General features: G+C 47.6%; 1 protein-coding gene across 1 annotated transcript in view; it reads right to left on the minus strand.

The window, feature by feature from the left end:
* The window catches only part of STK3 (serine/threonine kinase 3), a 384,968-nt gene extending 364,654 nt beyond the window's left edge, over positions 1–20,314 (minus strand). The window contains exon 1 of the mRNA XM_077493089.1: positions 20,023–20,314. Within this exon, the coding sequence (XP_077349215.1) occupies positions 20,023–20,045 (23 nt within the window). The 5' untranslated portion in view covers positions 20,046–20,314. The remainder of the gene's footprint in view (positions 1–20,022) is intronic.
* Between the last annotated feature and the right edge of the window lie 1,657 nt (positions 20,315–21,971).

Genomic DNA, 21,971 nt, shown 5'->3' on the forward strand with positions numbered 1-21,971 from the left:
GTGGGCGCTGCACGATTCCCATGGCGTCTTATTGTGTTACCAATGGTTTGTCCCAACTGCCTTGAGATCATTCACAAGCTCCTCTAGAGTAGTTATGGGCTGATCCCTCACTTTTCCCATGATCATCTCTACCCCATAAGGTGAAATCTTGCATGGAGCTTCTGGAGCCGAGGGCGATTTATGGTTATTGTGGATTTCCTCAATTTGCATTAATCGCTTCAACAGTTGTCTCCTTCTCACCAAGCTACTTGCCGATGGTCTTGTAGCCCATTCCAGGTCTACAATCCTGTCCCCGACATCCTTTGACAGCTCTGTGGTCTTGCCGATGATGGGGAGGTTTGAATGGAAGAAAGATTCTGTGGACAGATACCTTTTATACACATAACGAGTTGTCGTAAGGAGCACCTTCTTACATGGACAGGACTATTCTATGTACTGCATGAGCACCTACTGTAGACAGTCTGTGGGAGGGTATTGCTGGTTGGTAGGGGAACAAATACTTATTTTACTCACTGAACTGCAACTCAAAATTTATAACATTTGCATCATGCGTTTTTTTCTGGATTTTTGGTTGATATTCTGTCGCTATCATTTAAAATACACCTATGATAAATTAACCACATGCCGACCAGGTAATAGCCAAAAGAAGGCTACAGCCTGGTCGTCCTCCCAGAATATTGCTCCCACACGCCACCTGGGGCGCGCACCCAGGAACATCCGTGACCAGTGGGTCGCATCAGGGATCACGGTAAACGGCCGCAGATAGCGGCCGTTTACCACGTGATCGCTCCATCAAATGATGGAGCGATCACTTGTAAACAAACCGGACATGACGACGGTTCATCCCTCCCCTCTCTGTACTGATCGGTACAGTGAGAGGGAAGAGGGGGGAGAGAAGGCAGCAGCGCTGTGGGCTGGATGTGAAGTGCCAACACTCTGCCATAAATTTTAAAACAAAAATACATTTTTTTTTTTATTTTTTTACCGAATTTTCAGTCTTTTTTTATTAATAGCGCAAAAAATTTAAAACCCAGCGGTGATTAAATACCACCAAAAGTAAGATCTATTTGTGTGAAAAAAAGGACACAAATTTCATATGGGTACAGTGTTGCATGACTGAGTACCGTATATACTCGAGTATAAGCCGAGATTTTCAGCCTCTTTTTTGAGGCTGAAAGTGCCCCCTCGGCTTATACTCGAGTCACCGCTGTCTGACTGCTCGATCAGCGTATCGAGCAGACAGACGGCGGACATTAAAATTTAAAAGCCGCGCCTCCTTCTCCGCCTCCGCCTGTGATAGGCGGAACACTGAATTTCCCAGCAGTCAGTGTTCCACCTATCACGGACATCCGCTCATTCTCATACTACGGACGAGTATGAGAGGATGTCCGTGATAGGCGGAACACAGGCTGCTGGGAAATTGAGTGTTCTGCCTATCACAGGCGGAGGCGGAATTTTGAATTGTAGAATGGCCGCCGAGAAGAGCGGCGATCCATCGGCACGGCACGGGACGGAGGAGGCACGGGACGGAGGAGGCACGGCACGGGACGGAGGAGGCACGGGAAGGAGGAGGCACGGCACTGGACGGAGGAGGCACGGCACGGGACGGAGGAGGCACGGGACGGAGGAGGCACGGCACGGGTCGGAGGAGGCTCGGGACGACGGCGGCTCGGGACGGAGGCTTGGGACACAGGTAGGCTGGACACACACACAAGGCTGCACGGACACACACACACACACACACACACACACACAAGGCTGCACGGACACACACACACACACACACAGGGATGGATGGATGGATGGATACACACACACAGGGATGGATGGATGGATGGATACACACACACACAGGGATGGATGGATGGATGAATACACACACACACACACACACAGGGATGGATGGATGGATGGATGGATGGATACACACACAGGGATGGATGGACACACAGGGATGGACGGACACACACACAGGGATGGACAGCCATGTCTCACCCTCGGCTTATACACGAGTCAATAAGTTTTCCAGTTTTTTGGGGGTAAATTGGGGGCCTCGGCTTATATTCGGGTCGGCCTATACTCGAGTATATACGGTAATTGTCATTCAAAGTGTGAGAGCACCAAAAGCTGAAAATTGGCCTGGTAAGGCCCCTTTCACACTGGGGCAGTTTTCAGGCGCTACAGCGCTAAAAATAGCGCCTGTATAGCGCCTGAAAAAATGGCCCCTTTCACACTGGAGCGGTGTGCTAGCAGGTCGGTGAAAAAAGTCTTGCTAGCCACATCTTTGGAGCGGTGAAAGGAGCGGTGTATTCACCGCTCCTAAACGGCTCCTACCCATTGAAATCAATGGGACAGCGCGGAATGACCGCCAGCAAAGCACCGCTGCAGTTTTAACCCTTTTTCAGCCGCTAGCGGGGTTTAAAACCACCGCAGGCCGCCGCTAAAATGACGGTAAAGCTTGACCGCCGTCAGCCGCACCGCCCCAGTGTGAAAGGGGCCTTAGGAAGGGGGTTTAAGTGCCCAGTGGTCATGTGGATAAAGACCCTTCATTTCTTTGTAATTGGGCAAACTTATAAAATTATCAGGGGATCAAATAATTACAATTTTCCCCACTGTATACCTACAAAAGTGAAACACTGCCACACAAAACAGCATCACTTAAAACTGACATTTGTTTTCCTCTTGTGTGACATCATGAATTTTTTAACATGAAACTGATATTACGATGTGCACATCAGGACATGAAAGCCGGTCCTATGAACTGTGCAATCAACAGCAACCACAAAAGCCAATGAAAGTCTATTGATAACCCTGCTACTGGAACATTTTATCTCTCCAAAACAACCCACAAAAGGCGTAAGCACAGGAAGTAAATGGAACCTGCGGATTATAGGTTCACTTCACTCCATCCACTGATTACTCCCTTTTTAGTAGTCTGCAGATCTAAACTAGATACAGGCTGTCCCCGGGTTACAAACACAATGGGGACTACAGGTTTGTTCTTAAGTGAAATTTGTGCAAAAGTCGTAACAATGCATTTTTAAGTGTAACTTCAGCCTGTGCAGGGATGTGGGATGTTCTGGGCACTTCTGGGCATGCAGTTATGCTACCTGGGGCTCTTCTGGCCATGTAGTACTGCAGTGTGGGAGGTGTCCGGCGCTGCAAGATAGCTGCTCAGAGGTATCCAGGGCCAGCCTGGAGCTCAAACAGCCGGCATTGAGGTCCGTTTGTAAGTAGGAGTCGTTCGTAACTTGGGTGTTCGTAATTTGGGGACTGCCTGTAACATTTTCTTCTGACTCAGAGTCCTGGTGAGATCCTCCACCTGGACTCATCGGTTCAGCACACCCGTTTTAACCACTTGACCTCCGGAAGATTTACCCCCTTCATGACCAGGCCACTTTTTGCGATGCAGCACTGCGTTACTTTAACTGACAATTGTGCTGTCGTGCGATGCTGTACCCAAATAAAATGCAGGTCCCTCCCCTCACAAACAGAGATTTCTTTTGGTGGTATTGGATCACCTCTGCAGCTTTTAATTTTTTATGCTATAAATAAAAATAAAAATAAATTTAAATTTCTGATATAAAAAATAAATAAATAATAATGTCATTTCTTCATCAATTTAGACCAATATGTATTCTGAAACATATTTTTGGTAAAAAAAAAAAAATCCCAATAAGCATATATTGATTGTAGATGCTATAGTTTTTGCGCAAACCAAAACTATGGGATTTTTTTTCACTAGTAATGGCTGCAATCAGCAAATTGGACCAGTGACACTAATACAGTGATCGATGCTAAAAGTACATGCACTGTACTAATGACACTGGCTGGGATGGGGTGTGCCTAGCCTATGTTTTTTGTGTACTGTATGGGAGGTGCTTTTACTAGGGGGAAGGCATAGATCCTGGACCCTGCTTTGCCGAGACACAGGATCCATACCTTCCCTATTGAAAGACTGTCAATATGCCTCTGTACCGATCAATCGGGGGGGGGGGGGGGGCGGTGGACAGAGTCCACGGTTCCCGCTGTGTATAATCACAGTGGGAGTGAGCCGCCAGCAGTACGCATTAGGGCTGCAACAGATCATCACCGATCCGTGATCCGAATGGGTCACCCCGCTCAGATCGGCACATGTCGTGATCCGCATAGCACTCCGCGGTCTCGGCCTTAGGAAAGGCCGCGGCTTCGGCCTAGCTCCGAAGCGGCGGCCATCTTTCTACACCCAGGCTGTTTACACTGTGATCGCTCTGTCGGAGCAATCACTTGTAAACAAACCGGCGTTATGTCATGAAGCCGGTTCCTCTCTCCCCTCTCTGTACTAATCTGTACAGTGGAGGGGGAGAGATCCTGAGATGGAAGCAGCCATCCCTCCATACCCCAATACTCTGGGGATACCCCGCCAATACTCTGCAATACTCAGCCAATATTACAGCGGGGGAGATTGTGGATATTACAGTGAGGACTATATGGTGGTGGAATTTTCACAGGTTTTTGCAAATTAAATTATTATTTGCTGATCCAAAAAATGATCCGATCCGTGAGTTTTTTGATCCGTTGCACCCCTAGTATGTATGCGTGCCTGCTACCCACTAGAGCCGGATCACACACACACACACACACACACACACACACACACACACACACACACACACTCTCTCACAAAAGTGAGTACACATTCACATTTTTGTAAATATTTTATTATATCTTTTCATGTGACAACACTGTAGCAAAGTGTAATTTTTTCAGTGTACAACTTGTATAACAGCGTAAATTTGCTGTCCCCTCAAAATAACTCAACACACAGCCATTATTGTCTAAACTGCTGACAACAAAAGTGTGTACACCCCTAAATGAAAATGTCCAAATTGGGCCCAATTAGCCATTTTCCCTCCCCGCTTTCATGTGACTTGTTAGGGCTCTTTCACATGACCAATCTGTTCAGGTCCGCCTGTCAGTTTTTTAGGCGGACCTGAAAAGATGCTCCATAGACCTTTATGGAGCGTCGGATGTCAGCGGCGACACATCCACTGACATCCGACCCGCTCCAATCCGAAAAAGTGTGACGGAGGAAAAACCTACTTTTCCATCCATCTGCGGATCAGATGACGTCCATCGTCATCTGATCTCCCAAGATTGAGAGCGGCGCTCTGACAGGTCCGTCCCTGCACAGTGTGAGCGGTGCTCTTACAGGTCCATCCCTGCACAGTGTGAAGAGATGGACCTGTCATCTTCCTGCTCAGCGGGGATCAACGGAGCAATGTGACTGGCTTACATGTGACTGGCTGTGATTGGATGCAGCTGATCACATGGTTAAAGAGCCGAGGACACGGCTCTTTACAGAGATCGGGGGTTGCGCCGTGTCCTAGCAACATGGCGCAGCCGCGATCGCCACGCTGCGTGCCCCCTGGGGACTTTGTTCCCAGAACAAGAGCTGCACCGCTCCGCCGTCATTGGACAGTGGGCGGGCAGAAAGCAGTTAAAGGGGGTGATCAGGGAGATGTAAAAATGTGGCTAAACTGGCTATTTATACTGCCTCCCTTCCCCAAACAAGTGTAAACAAGCCTTAACTGGTGCTCCTAACCCCTAGTCGTCAAAGTGCATGTACTCCTTTTGTGCTCTTCGAGCAGAGCCAGCGTGATGATCAGCGCACCCCTCTCCTCCCACTGCTGTCCAACCGCACAGCTAGAAAGGAGATAACTATTGACTCTTGATGGCATGTGCCTCTGGCTCCAAGTGCTTGCCCAAGAGAAACACCATCACAAGAAATGAAGGGCGAGGGGGTGTTTCAGTAGTTGTGCGGTCATTGGCAGCCAGGCTACATAATATGGGTTGCTAGGACACTGGATGCTGGGTCCTACAGCATCGTTGGTCGTTATGCTCCAGACAGCCCCACCAACATACAGTCCATCAAAAGAGTATTCATACCTCTTGAAACGTTCCACATTTTGTCATGTTACAACCAAAAATGTAAAATGTATTTTCTTGGGATTTTGTGTGATAGACCAACAAAGTGGCACATAATTGTGAAGTGTAAAGGAAATGATAAATGGTTTTCAAACTTTTTTACAAATAAAATATCTGAAAAGTCTGGCGTGCATTTGTAATCAGCCCCCTTTACTCTTATACCCCCAACTAAAATCATTAGTGGAAACAATTACCTTCAGAAGTCACCTAATTATTAAATAGAGTCCCAAGCTTTGAACATCTCACAGAGCGCTGTTCAATCCATCATCCGAAAATGGAAAGTATGGCACAAATGTAAACCAACAAAGACATGGCCGTCCACCTAAACTGAGAGGCCGGGCCAGGAGAGCATTAATCAGAGAAGCAGCCAAGAGGCCCATGGTAACTCTGGAGGAGCTGCAGGATCCACAGCTCAGGTGGGAGAATCTGTCCACAGGACAACTATTAGTTGTGCACACCTCAAATCTGACCTTGGGGGAAGTCTCGTTTGCAGTTTGAGAAGCCATGTGGGGGACACAGCAAACATGTGGAAGAAGGTGCTCTGGTCAGAGGAGACCAAAATTTTACTTTTTGGCCTAAAAGCAAAACGCCATGTGTGGCAGAAAACTAACAGCACATCACCCTGATCACACCATCCCCACCGTGAAAGATGGTGGTGGCAGCATCATGTTATAGGGATGCCTGTCTTCAGCAGGGACAGGGAAGCTGGTCCAAGTTGATGAGAAGATGGGTGGAGCCAAATACAGGGCAATCTTAGAAGAAAATCTGTTAGATCCTGGAAAAGACTTGAGACCGGGGCGGAGGTTCACCTTCCAGCAGGACAACAACCCCAAAACATACAGCCAGAGCAACAATGCAATGGTTTAGATCAAAGCATATTCATGTGATAGAATGGCCCAAAGTCCAGAACTAAATCCAATTGAGAATCTGTGGCAAGATGTAAAAATTGCTGTTCACCGATGCTCTGCAATCTGACAGAGCTCGAGTAATTTTGCAAAAAATGGGCAAAAATGTCACACTCTGGCTGGTAAAGACATACTCAAAAAAACTTGCAGCTGTAATTGCAGAGAAAGGCAGTTCTACAAAGTATTGACTCAGGGGGGCTGAATACAAATGCACGGCACACTTCCACACTTTTCACATATTAAAAAAAAAAAAAAAAAATGAAAATCATTTATCATTTTCCTTCCACTTCACAATTATGTGCCACTTTATGTTGGTCCATCACAAAAATCTTTTTTTTTGGGTTGTAACATGACAAAATGTCTGAAAACTTGAAGGGTATGAGTAATTTTTCAAGGCACTGTAACAACCAATGAAGCTTTGTGGGCTGGCCAACTACATCCTAGTAATCAATGAAGCTGTGGTGGCCAGCTGCCTGTAATGTAGCCACCAATGATAAGACAGAGGAAGTTGAACGGGGAAATATGTTTATAGTCCACTAGCTCGGTGGTTCTCAACCTCAGTCCTCAAGTTCCCCTCAACGGGCCAGGTTTTCAGGTTTCCTTTACTTTGCAAAGCTGCTTTAAATCAATATCAATGACATGGTATTGATAATAGAGGTCAACCGATATGGGTTTTTCTCTGGCCGATGCGGATATTTAGAAATCACGGCGGGCGATGGCCGATATATGATGCCGATTTTTTTTTATTTTTTTCCCCTTTTCCCCCCCCCCCTCATCTCATAAAATCTAACAGACACCTTTCCCACTGGGGCGTTTCTCAGGCGCTTTTGGGCTAAAAATAGCGCCTGTAAAGTGCCTGCAAAACGGCTCCCCCGCAGTCTATGTGAAAGCCCCGAGTGCGTTCACACTGAGGCGATGCGCTGGCAGGATGTAAAAAAAAAGACCTGCAAGCAGCACCTTTGGAGTGGTGTGTATACTGCTCCTCCACCACTCCTGCCCATTGATATGAATGGGCACCACTGCCGAAGTGCATGCAATGCGATTTGGCAGCGGCGCATCACGGGCGCATTTAACCCCTTCCTCAGCCGCTAGCTGGGTTGTAAGTGCTCCGCTAGCAGCCAACTAGCAGTGTTTTACCGTCAACACCTGCCCGCTCCAGTGTGAAAGCAGCCTTAATTAAAATTTCTTACATTTAAACATTAAACAAAACAAACCTCCTATCAGTTTACTTGTATGTATAATTTAGATAAAAAAAAAAAAAAAAACACTATATATTAAATATTACCTTTTTTTTATTTAATCAAAACTTTCGGACGAAAAAAAAAAAAAAAAAAAAAAAGGCTAACTTTACTGTTTTAGTTTTTTATTTTTGTTTTTTAAATCATTAGTGTATTTTTTTCCAAAAAAATGTTTGTTTTAAAGACCTCTGCGCAAATGCCGTGTGACATAAAATATTGCAAAAAACACTATTTTCTTCCCTAGGATCTCTGCTAAAAAAAAAAAAAAAAATATATATATATATATATATATATATATATATATATATATATATATATATATATATATATATATATATATATATATATATATATATATATATATATATATATATATATATATATATATATATATATATATATATATATATATATATATATAATTTTTGGGGGTTCTAAGTGATTTTATAGCAGAAAATACAGGATTTTTACTTGTAAGAAACAAGTGTCAGAAAAGATTTAGTCTTTAAAAGGTAAAACGGAGAACTCTACACACAGAGTTCAGATCATTCAGAAGTGTAAGGGCCGGTTCACACTGCGGGCGATGCGAGGCGACGCGACTTGCCTCGCCGCAATCTGACAAGTCGCCCCCGTTCTGTACAATGGAACCGTTCTGAGAGGAGCGACTCGAGACGCTCCGACTCAGAAAAAAGGTTCCTGTACTACTTCTGGGCGACCTCGGGGCGACTTGCATTGACTTCTATACAGAAGTCATTTGCAAATCGCCGCTGAGGTCGCGGCGAGGCAAGTCGGTGTCGCCTCGCATCGCCCGCAGTGTGAACCGGCCCTAAACATTGTATTGCTTTGCTCTTTTCTTGGCAGACTGCCCAGAGAGGAGGAAAGTTGCTTCTATGAAGACTCAGGCAACTTGCATTGACTTCTATTACAGAAGTCATTTGCAGGTCGCGCTGTAGTTATAATCGGCCTTTTTATCAGCACAATCGGCCGATATATCGGTCGACCTCTAATTGATAAAATAGCTCTTATCTAGGGGAAGTTCCCAAAACATGGCCCATTGGGGGTACTTGAGGACTGAGGTTGAGAAACACTGCTCTAGCCAAAGAATTCCTCAGGCACTCATTAACCACTTGAGATCCGCGCTATTGCCAAATGACGGCATTAGCGCGGACCTACATTTCCAGGACTACGTCTATTGACGTCGTCCTGGTTACGAGCGGCCTGCGCGCCCCCTGAGGGGCGCGCGCGGCGCGCTCTGTGATCGGCGAGTCCATGAGACTCGCCTGATCACCGATCCGTGTAAGGGGTCGATCCCGACCCCTTATCACGTGATCAGCTGTCAGCCAATGACAGCTGATCATGTGACAGAACGGAGCCGGTAATCGGCTATTATTCCTCCTCGCGCTGACAGCGCGAGGAGAGAAAAAAAAAGCCGATCACCGGCGGCCGTGATCGGGACATCAGTCCCGATCACGGCCAGCAATACAGCTGACCACCTGCCCCCTGCCAGTGCCCACCTGCCCACCGCAGTGCCATCCTGAATGAAAGTAAGTGCCCCCCATCAGTGCCACCCAGCAGTGCCCATAGTGCCCCCAGCGCCACCCACAGTGCCACCCACAATGCCACCCACAGTGCCATCCAGCAGTGCCACCAACAGTGCCCACAATCTGCCGCAAAGGTGCTGCACCCCAGTGCCGCCCATCAGTGCCCAGCAGTGCCGCCCATCAGTGCCCAGCAGTGCCACCTATCAGAGCCACCTATCAGTGCCACCTATCAGTGCCCATCAGTCCCATCTATCAGTGGTACCTATCAGTGCCCATCCGTGCCACTTATCCGTGCCACCCATCCATGCCATCTTATCTGTGCCCATCTTTGCCCATCAGTGCCGCCTTATCTGTGCCGATCGGTGCCGCCTTATCTGTGCCTATTAGTGCCGCCTTAACTATGCCTATCAGTGCCCACCAGTGCAGCCTATCAGTGCCCACCAATGCAGCCCATCAGTGCCCACCAATGCAGCCCATCAGTGCCCACCAATGCAGCCCATCAGTGCCCACCAATGCAGCCCATCAGTGCCCACCAATGCAGCCCATCAGTGCCCACCAATGCAGCCCATCAGTGCCCACCAATGCAGCCCATCAGTGCCCACCAATGCAGCCCATCAGTGCCCACCAATGCAGCCCATCAGTGCCCACCAATGCAGCCATCAGTGCCGCCTAATCAGCGCACTTCAATGAAGGAGAAAAATGACCCGTTTGCAAAATTGTATAACAAACTATTAAAACATGATTTTTTATTTTTATTTTTTTGCATCTTTTTTTGTTTGTTTAGCAAAAAATAAAACTCCGAGCTGTAACTAAATACCACCAAAAGAAAGCTCTATTTGTGGGAAAAAAATGATAAAAATTTCATTTGGGTACAGTGTTGTATGACCGCGCAATTGTCATTCAAAGTGCATCAGCGCTGAAAGCTGAAAATTGGTCTGGGACTGAGGGGGGTTTAAGTGCCCAGTAAGCAAGTGGTTAAACAGGGGGTGGTGGCAACTGATCCCAAGGTTAGTCATGCCCACAAATCGGTTTTCTATCAGGAGAGAAGCAGAAAAGCATGGAAACCAAAGTGTAAAGAAAGGCTTGTCTTCATATTCCAAAGCTCCTGCATAGAAAAGGCCAATTTAACAAAAAAAAAAAATGCCATTTTAAGAACGTTCCTTCTATTTTCTAATCGTTAGTGGGGTCAAATTGACATTAATTTTCAACCACAGTGACGGGAAAATATAGAAATAGAAAACTGCTTGGTCAAAGAAATTTTCAGACAGACAGTGTATGTGGTTTTCATTCAGAAATTACATTCATTTTAAAAACAGAAAGTTAAAAACAAGTGAGAATTTCAAACATTCTTTCATTCAGCGAATGTACAAAGATTTTTCGTCTGAATATTCTCATCTGAAAATTGATCCGTGTGGGCAGCATAAAGCTCGGTACACCTATGCAGTTTGCGTTTGATCTGTTTCTGCTGTGCATTTTGATTTTTGCACACGAGTTTTTCTGCGATTTGCGTTTTTGCATTTTTTTTGGCCAATTTGTTGTTGGCCAGAAAAACACAAATTGCTGCAAAAACGCAATACATGTTTCTCTGTCGCTTCTTTATTGAAGTATATTGAACCAAAAAAGCACCGTGAACATGTCCCATAGGAAATCATGTAATTGAACTGTAGTGCGTTTCTGCAAAAAACACAAAATGTGAACCAGGTCTAAGACTTTGAGTAACATAATGGGGTAAAAAAAAAAAAAAACGAAAATTAGCCCTTTATAGAACAAAAAAAACTTTTACTGTAGAACTGTGAAAGCAATATTTACAGTAGCGATTATTTGCTCTTTTTGTACTATAAATGGCTCTTTTTTTTAACCCCATTATGTTACTGGCCGATTAATCCATTATGAAAATAGTAATCGATTAATTGTTTCAGCCCTAGTTGTAATGCTGATTAAAGTATTTCTTCAAAAGATGAATTTCAATCAGTTGCATGTATATCTGATACACATATACTGGAACGGTTAGCCGCCAAAAGTTTTATAGGTCTGTTCAGCAAGTGCTCTGATTCAAGTCCAACCCAAGGCTTATGAATGGACAAGGAAACGGTCATTACTTTCCTGTATTAGGCCATCAGAGAACTGGTAGGCTCCTAGTGCTGTATCATCTCCTGGACTAACTAAATAAGGCGGATTAATGTATGCCAAGCTACAGCATTAGTTATGTGCCTGGGCCAGACATCTAGTTCATTTTAGAGTCCTGATGTAGAGAGGAATGCCCTCAAAACATGTTGACTTCCTGGTGTTTTTCTGCAGTTGCAGGAAAAAATAAATAAAACACCACTCTGGATTCTAAACCCTTGTACACACGGTTGGAGAATCTGTCGGAATGAGTCCTATCGGACCGCATTGTCAGATAATCCGACTGTGTGTGGTATGCATCAGACTGATTCCGTCCGAATCTCCGTCCGACCCAATTTTCCAACATGTTGGAAATATTTCCCGACCAACTGGGCCGGACGGACCTAATCCGATCATGTGTAGAGCATTTTCATCGGACCAAGTGCCACGCATGCTCAGATCAAATTCCTACATCAAAGCTATTGGCTACTAGCCTGAATGTAGTCCCATCGTAACGAAATTACGTCATCACGTTCTGAAAGATTGGATTTTTCGCCAACTTGGCCCGACCGTGTGTATGCAACAGTTTCGGACACAATCCGTCAGACTAAATGCGACGGGCAAAATCCGACGGATTTGGTTGGCAAAATCTCCGACCGTGTGTACAGGGGCTAAGAAGTTTGATCTGGCTCCTCCTTTGGTTCAATTGTATCTGGTAAAGTGTGCATCACATCAGTAATAGTTGTAATATGGGGCGATTAGACTCAACGTGGTGTGCGTTTTTTTTAAGTAGGTCTACGTCAGTCCGAACTTGGAGATTTAAGGGCACGGCAGCCCATTTATATTAAAAGGAAAATAAACATTTACCAACTGGCTCACGCATGGGTTTCAGATTTACTCAGCAACAAAAAAATGCCAAGCCACCTTCCTCAGGCTTATTTAGACTTTACTTACAGCACCACACTGTACCAGCCTACTCCTGGCTTCTGGATGAGATCACCCAGCAGCTCAGACACTCCCTCTCCTGGACTCTCTAGTTGCCCGAGTTTTTTTCTGTCATTTCCCAACCCGCTTAGCTATCCCAACGATCCTGGTCCTGTGGGTAAGGGAATCTCCCACACAAGACACTTCGGAACCTTCAAACTCCAGACCCCGATCCAGGATTACCAAATGCAATTAAGAAAAAAAACCTTAAAAAAAAAATAAATAAAAAAAAAACACCTTAAAAAAATAAATAAATAAAAAAAGTGCTTTCTCCACTTCCAACCCAGAAGCTGGAGCTTCTCAAACCGAACCTTTGAGAATCCTATGTCATCTCTTTACCAGTTCACTAAACCCACACCGTGGCAGGGCCTTGCACAGCGTGGGAGATGTCAGTGATAATCTTGGTTACACTTGCTGCTAATTGTATTTCAAAGAATCTTCCAGGACATCAAGATGATTGGCTTCACATTCAACTGAAGCCACAAAACGGGTAAGGATTAAAAAGCCCCTCCCCCCCTTTTATCCTCGGTTCTTGTAAAGGCCCGTACACACGGTCGGACTTTTTGACAACAAACATGCAAATTAGCTGTTTTGGAGCAACATCCGACTGTGTGTACGCTCCATCGGACAAACTTTTTCTGTTTTCATCGGACTTTTGTTGGCTGTGCGAACGGACAAACTTTCTGGCAACAAAAGTCAGATGGAGCAAAGTCCGACCGTGTGTATGCAAAAGCATCGGACTTTTGTACAAGGTACAAACACGCATGCTCAGAACCAATGCAAAAGATCAGACTACAATACAGAAGTTGACCAAAGGTGGCGCTGGAGTCATTGAACGCCCTCTTTTGAAGCAGCGTCAGTACGTTGTGACGTCATTACGTTCGTGTTTGTTGTCAAAAAGTCCGACCGTGTGTATGCAATACAAACTTGTGGACCACGCCCTTTGTACAAAAGTCCACAGAAAAGTTTGTACAAAGTCCGACCGTGTGTATGAGGCTTTAGTAAAGTACCTCCGATGTACTCAAGGGAAATTTCTAGGTAAAAATGCATCAAACACAATCACTTCTGGATGGCAATATAAACACTGTTCTTGAAAATACCAAGTCATTCGACGGATTTGGTTGGCAAAATCTCCGACCGTGTGTACGTGGGCTAAGATGTAACATATCATGAAGATTTATAGGGAAGATATTTACTAATAATGGAGCGCTCAATCTGGTGCAATAGTATATGGTAGCCAACAAGCTTCTCACTTCAGCTTGATTACATTTTGACAGTAAAAACTGGAAGCTGATTGTTTTCTATGCAGATCTGCGCCAGATTTTGAGTAAATGCCCCCCATGGTGTTCTTGGTTGGTTTGTACATACAGACAGTCTATAGCGGGGTTTCTCAACCCGGGCTATGTGCACTAAGGGCCGGGGGAACACCCAGTTCTCTGTCTCCTGAGACCTACCTCCAGCACACATACAGTCACTGGCTGTAGCTGTGTTGCATGGCACTGTGCTACCAACGGAGAAAGCGGCCTGCCCAGTGTGCGTGTGGGTGGGAGGGGGGGGGGGGTGTCAGGCCAGTGGTGGCAGTAGCCCGGGGTCCTGTCACGCACTGCCCATAAGAGGTTTCCCTGGCCAGGCTGACTGACTAAGGTGAGTAGGCGGCCCCATGCCATGTTCTCCCATCCCCAGCATAAACTCGGATGTCCTGCCTGCCATGTGTGAAAATGCCTGCTGCGGCTCCCTGATCTCCACTCCACACTGCAGACAGGAAAAGAGGCGAGTCCTGCCTGCTCAGGAACTACACATGCCAGCATGCCCAGCCATCAGTGCCTATCACTTTCGACACATGGGTACTTAGGAATTCTTTTTAGACTTGCAGTGGTACGTTGCCGTAAAAAGTTGACAAACACTGGTCTATAGTGCACTAAATCTTCACATTCCAGTATAAAGCTAGCCATACGTGGATCGAAGTTTGGCCAGTTCAGCAGGGAATGGCAATCGACTTCTGTGCAACTGCCCTGTTGGAAAATTTGTGTTCGATCAGCACCGCTAGCTATAGCCGTCAGTGCTGATTATTGTATTCTCAAGGAGGGGGAAGTCTCCCTGCTGTCAGAATACAAAGGCACAGAGGGAGGATGTGCCTTTTGTATTCGATGTGGAAAAAAAAAAAAAAGAAATAATATCAAGATTTCCCCCCCCCCCCCAGAAAAATATAAAAATGGTCATCGACAGGCTACCTAAGAAGTTTCTATTTGTTTGAAACATGAGAAATGCATGCCAGTGTACGGATTAATGCATAACCTCTGTCTCCAGTCTAAGAATTGACATTTCCTGTGAAGAAACTATATATACATATATATGTATAGTACTGGTTCAGGTGAGAGCTTAATGCCCCTTTCACACTGGAGCGGTGCGCTAGCAGGACGGTGAAAAAGGTCCTGCTAGCCGCATCTTTGGAGCGGTGAAAGGAGCAGTGTATTCACCGCTCCTACCCATTGAAATCAATGGGGCAGCGCGGCTATACCGCCGGCAAAGCGCCGCTGCAGCGGCACTTTGCGGGCGGTTTTAACCCTTTTTCGGCTGCTAGCGGGGGTTAAAACCCCCCGTTAGCGGCCGCAGGACACCTCTAAAAAGACGGCACCACCCCAGTGTGAAAGGGGCCTAAAGGCAATTCGATTCGGGACAGGTGAAAGCAAGTAAAGAGTTTACTATAATAGATGTTTTATTTCATAGGAAAATATTGATGCACATGGAGAAATAACAGACATGTCTGCAAGTGGAAACAAGAAAGTGCTGGTCTCTCTTGGTGAATAAAGACAAGGTAGGTGGTTCCATGGATAGAGACACAGGGAACTCAGCCATGACACTACTAACTGCAGCTACCACATGTGGGACCATCATTACAGGGGAAAGGCCAAACAAAATGTCTGGGATCCCCTCACACTTCCTGTATTGGCTATGGGACAGGAAGTGCAGATTAACCCCCACTATGGGACAAAGAAGGCCATAAAAAATAAAATAAAAGCAAAGGAGAACAGGGGTTATAATCCATGGCTGTTTACAATGTATTGCCACCCAAAGCAGATCACAAAGGCAGTTCAGGGAGCATGAAGAGAGCATGCTTTTCCCACACCACATTCTGTGACCCTCATGCAAAAGACAGATTAGTGTCCCACTATTAGCATGAGGCCCACAAGCAACAGGTTCAAAACGCACTGCCTTTGCCATCTGCTGCAGATGGCAGTACTATGTAGAGGTATATCGGCCGATATTTGCCGTTTTTTAAATAATCGGCATGGGCCGATTGTGCTGATAAAAAGCCGATTCTACAGCGGTACTTTGAAATGACTTCTGTAAGAAGTCAGCGTGAGTTGCCTGAGTCGTCATAGCAACACTTTCCTCCTCTCTGGGCAGACTGCCAAGAAAAGAACTAAATGATACAATGTTTACACTTCTGAATGAATGAAGTCATTTCTCTGTGTAGAAGTTCTCAGTTTAACCATTTAAAGACTAAGGGTCCTTTCACACGGGGCGGATCAGTTCTGATCCGCCCCGTGGATGTCCGTTTGCTCAGCGGGGATCACTCCGCCGATCCCCGCTGAGCAGGGAGATGACAGCTCCGTCTCTGCACACTGTGCAGGGACGGACCTGTCACAGCGCCGCTCTCCCCTATGGGAGATCGGATGACGACGGACCGCAGTGCCCGTCGTCATCCGATCCGATCCGCAGACGGATGGAAAAATAGCTTTTTCCTCCGTCACACTTTTTCGGATCGGAGCGGGTCGGATGTCAGCGGACATGTCACCGCTGACATCCGACGCTCCATAGACCTCTATGGAGCACCCGTTCAGGTCCGCCTGAAAAACTGACAGGCGGGCCTGAACGGGACGTAGTGTGAAAGAGGCCTTAATCTTTTCTGACACTTGTTGCTTACAAGTAAAAATCCTGTATTTTCTGCCAGAAAATCACTTAGACCCCCCCAAAAATGATATATATTTTTTTTTTGCAGAGATCCTAGGGAATAAAATAGCGGTTGTTGCAATATTTTATGTCACACGGCATTTGCACAGAGGTCTTTCAAATGCATTTTTTTGGGAAAAAAAATACACCATTTAAAAAATAAAAATAAAAATAAAAACAGTAAAGTTAGCCCATTTTTTTTTGTCCAAAAGTTTTGACTACCCGTTTTTATTTAATATATAGGTTTTTTTTTTTTTTTTTTTTAATCTAGATCATACATACAAGTAAACTGATTGGAGGTTTGTTTTGTTTAATAAATGTTTAAAGCGGGAGTCCGCCGGGACTCAGCGTTTTTTTTTTTTTTTTTTTTTTTTTTTTTAAAGCCAGCAGCTACAAATACTGCAGCTGCTGACTTTTAAAATAGTGACACTTACCTGTCCAGCGCGTCCGCGATGTCGGCACCTGAAGCCGATCTCTAGATCGACACTCGAGTGCTGCCGCCGCCATCTTGGGTATGGGAATCAGGAAATGGAGCCTTTCGGCTTCATTTCCCGGTTCCCTACTGCGCAATGAGGACGGTCCCCGCTGCCTCTGGGATCTGTGTGTTTCCCAGCAGGCAGCGGGGCACTTGCGGAAGGGGGCGGGCACTTGCGGAAAGGGGCGTAATGTACGCCCCTTTCCGCAGAGAGCTAGCCCGGAAGTGGGTGCAGTTACCTGGATTATCCAGGTAACTGCACCCCCCTCCCCCCTGAAAGGTGCCAATTGTGGCGCCGGAGGGGGGGAGGAATCCGATGAGCGGAAGGTCCATTTTAGGGTGGACCTCCGCTTTAAGTGTAAGAAATTTTCTGTATCACTTATGAAGGCTGCTTTCACACTGGAGCGGGCAGACGTTGATGGTAAAACGCAAGTTTTAGCGGCTCTTTACCATCATTTTAGCGGTGCTATTTGGCTGCTAGTGGGGCACATATAACCCAGCTAGCGGCCAAGGAAGAGGTTAAATGCGCCCATGAAGCACCGCTGCCAAATCGCATTGCATGCGCTTCGGCAGTGGTGCCCATTCATATCAATGGGCAGGAGTGGTGGAGGAGCGGTATACACCACTCCAAACGTGCTGCTTGCAGGACTTTTTTTTTTAAGATCCTGCCAGCGCATCGCCTTAGTGTGAAAGCACTCTGTCTTTCACACATACTGCAGGGGAGCCATTTTGCAGGCACTTTACAGGCGCTATTTTTAGCCCAAAAGCGCCTTAAAAAACGCCCCAGTGGGAAAGGTGTGTTAGATCAAGGGGGATTAAAAATAAATAAATAAAATAAAATCGGCCTAACATATCGGCCCAAAAAAAAAAATCGGCATCATATATCGGCTATCGGCCGCCATGATTTCTAAATATCAGCATCGGCATCGGCCAGCGAAAAACCCATATCGGTCGACCTCTAGTACTATGCTAATAGCATCCCAAATGCAGATCACAAATGCAGTGCATTTGCACCATCAAATTGCAAATTCTGCAATACCATGCAATTTGGTGCGGGGCGTATTTCACAAGAAGTGCATGCAGTACTTTTTGGTGTGTTCTGGTGCGATTTGCAGGCGGGGCAGAATCGCGCATCCCCCAGCATCAAAGCGTTTCATCCTCTGGTGCTGGAAAAAGTTGGTGCCATCTTGGTCCTCCTCACTCTACCTACCATACAGGGGACCCGCACACAGGCACCATAATGCCAGGAAAATGCACCCCCAGAAGGAGCAATAACCACCAAAAAGGAACCCCCAGAAGAAGCAATAACCACAAAAGTTAAAACAGCCTCAGAAGAAACGGGCCAAACAAGCATCAGGTTGCTGGCGTGATCTACATTGTAGAAGAAACAAGGTCCAGAGCATGTCCTCAGGGAAAAACCCCTTAATAATAGAGCTGCACAATTAATCGTCAAGAATCGTTATCATGATCTTGACTAAAGTGTTTCACAATTCTTTCTAGGCAAAGAATTCTCTCTTCTCTTCTGAAGCCACAGCCCTCAAAAGAAAGGAAGAGAAAAACCGGGCAGTCTGCCAAGAATCAAAACATTCTTTATCATTGGAACTTAAGTATAAACATTGTAACAATTTGTCAATGGAATAAACTTCCTATGTAAGTGGAAAAAGTTTAACCACTTTAACACTAAACCTTTTTCTGACATTTGTTGGTTTCAAGTTAAAATATTTTTTTTGGTAGAAAATTACTTAGAACCCTCAAAACATTATATATTTTCTACTCTTCCCAGAGGGCGGAAAACACACAACTGAGGATGGGAGGGGCTTATCTCTTTCTGGTTTGTGTTTCCTGCTGAAGGCGGAACCAATCATCTCTCCTATAGCTGTTCTGGAAGATGACCAGGGATAGCACAGCGTCTGCGTGTGATGTCGGGGAGGGGGGCGGCGCAGACCATGATTGTCGTCGTGGAGGGGGGCGGCGCAGACCACGATTGTCCTCGGGGAGGGGGGCGGCGCAGACCACGATTGTCCTCGGGGAGGGGGGCGGCGCGCAGGCGATTGTCGGGGGATGGGACGGAGCAGCGCAGACGATTGTCGGGGGATGGGACGGAGCGCAGACGATTGTCGGGGGACGGCGCAGAGTAGACGATTGTCGGGGACGGCGCAGCGCAGACAATTTTCGGGGACGGCGCAGCGCAGACGATTGTCGGGACGGGACGGAGTAGACGATTGTCGGGGACGGCGCAGCGCAGACGATTGTCGGGGACGGCGCAGACGATTGTCGGGGACGGCGCAGACGATTGTCGGGGACGGCGCAGACGATTGTCGGGGACGGGACGGAGTAAACGATTGTCGGGGACGGCACAGCGCAGACGATTGTCGGGGGCGGCGCAGACGATTGTCGGGGACGGCGCAGACGATTGTCGGGGACGGCGCAGACGATTGTCGGGGACGGGACGGAGTAAACGATTGTCGGGGACGGCACAGCGCAGACGATTGTCGGGGGCGGCGCAGACGATTGTCGGGGACGGCGCAGACGATTGTCGGGGACGGCGCAGCGCAGACGATTGTCGGGGACGGCGCAGCGCAGACGATTGTCGGGGACGGCGCAGCGCAGACGATTGTCGGGGACGGCGCAGCGCAGACGATTGTCGGGGACAGCGCAGCGCAGACGATGTCAGGGATGGTGATGATCAGTGTTATAGTATAGGTGGAGGGGGTGATCCGGGTTCTGCTTAGTGTTAGGTGAAGGGGGGGGGGGGGGGGGGGGGTGATCCGGGTTCTCTCCCCAGTGTCAGGCCTCTGCTCCCAGCACTCCCCGAGCCCTCAGTACCCGTCTCCCCGGAGGAATGGTGGGCTGACCTCTTAGGTGCGGGTTGCTCCATGCTGGCGGTGTCCGCTCTCCCCAGACAGAGGACAGGCTGTACAATGATCTCCGGGAACCGCACTAACTCCGTACAACTTCCATCTTCCTGCTCGGCACTACACTTCAACCCAACCCGCTACTACCGCCAGCCCCGCCCCCGGCTCCGCTCACACCACAGATTGGTTGGCTCGGCCACTAGCTCGCTTCCTCATTGGTGGATTCCTATGTCACGTCTAGTGAGGCGTCCTAGCAGGTTTCTTCCGGTGTTATTGATGTTACTGATCCGCTTCATTCCCTCCCAACCAGAGCAGACAGGGAGCAGGAAGTGGAGAGAAGAACGCGGAGCATGCCGGGGAGGAGGCGGGCTTCCCTTCATAGTTCCGCCCTGTAAAGTCTTATTGGTGGGATAGGAGACCTGTCATTTGCAAAGCTGAGTATTCTATAAAGAGGAGCTGTCATCAGAGCAGTATGGAGCATGTCAAGGGAGAGCCGGTGTCCTGTCATATAGAGTCCCCTTAGGATAGTGTCAGTTGCGCTGTACACAGCACACACAGATTTCGAAAATAGCTGAAGATGAACGGCGCCTGTGTCGTGAGTCCATGTTCTAGCCCAACCATCCAAGTGGACATAGAGTTGGAATAAAAAGAGCCGAGCGCAGCGAGGCCGTGCCTAAAGCGTGGCGAGTGTAGCGAGCCTGCGAGGGGCCCTCTAACTTTGCCAGCCCTATGTCCGCTTGGATGGTGGGGCTAGCAACTCCACTTGGCGCAGGTGCCGTTCATCTTCGGAGATTTTCCGAAGCTTCTTCTGCTCCGTACTGCGCAAGCCCTGCGCATGCGCAGTACGGGGCTGACATTATAGGATAGCAGGACACTGTATGCCGGAACACCGGCCACGTGATCACATGGATCTGCCTATCTGGTTACATCTACAACTTTACATCCCAACTACAGACCAATAAAAAGGGGAGGGGCATCTGTACTCCAACCACTTGCCTACTGGATATTTTTACCCCCTTCCTGCCCAGGCCAATTTTCAGCGCTGTCACTCTATGAAGGATAATTGCGCGGTCATGCAATACTGTACCTAACATTGTTTTCACACAAATAGAGCTTTCTTTTGGTGCTATTTAATCACCACTGGGGTTTTCTTTTTTTCTAAATAAACAAAAAACTGTGCAGCCTGTGATAGCAATGTCTGGAGTGCACTGCAGATCACAGATTGAGGTAAAGGGCCAATCAGCGGCTCCTTACCATGTGATCAACTGTGTCCAATCACAGCTGATCACAGACGTAAACAGAAGTCAGGCCGCGTACACACGGGCGGACTGTTCGCTCAACTTTGTCCGCTGAACAGTGTTTCAGCGGACAGTCCGCTCGTGTGTGGGGCTTCAGCGGACAGTTTCAGCGGACAGTTTGACGAACAAAGTTTTTCGGAAATTCCGAAAAACTGTCCGCTGAAACTTGGTTTGAGCGGACAGTCCGCCCGTGTGTAGGCCACTTTCGAAATGAGCAAACTGTTCCCGCTCAGAGGAAAGTCTGCTCATTTCGAGCGCGTGTGCAGGTAGGCGGGGCCCGCGAAGGAGACGTCGCGGGCCCCGCCGCCTGGTATGGACTTAAAGGGGAACCCCAACGCCGAAAAAAATCGGCGTGGGGGTCCCCCCAAAGTCCACAACAGACCCTTGTCCGAGCACGCTACCCGGCCGGCCAGGAAAGGGGGGCGAGCGAGCGCGCCCCCCCTCCCGAGCCGTACCAGGCCGCGTGCCCTCAACATGGGGGGTGCCTTGGGGAAGGGGGGGCCGCGCGGCCCCCCCCACCCCAAAGCACCTTGTCCCCATGTTGATGAGGACAAGGGCCTCTTCCCGACAACCCTGGCCGTTGGTTGTCGGGGTCTGCGGGCGGGGGGCTTATCGGAATCCGGGAGCCCTCTTTAATAAGGGGCCCCCCAC

Source organism: Lithobates pipiens, unplaced genomic scaffold (assembly GCF_037356315.1).
Source record: "Lithobates pipiens isolate NorthernLeopardFrog02 unplaced genomic scaffold, aLitPip1_a1.2 Scaffold_19, whole genome shotgun sequence".
NCBI classification, from domain to species: Eukaryota; Metazoa; Chordata; class Amphibia; order Anura; family Ranidae; genus Lithobates; species Lithobates pipiens.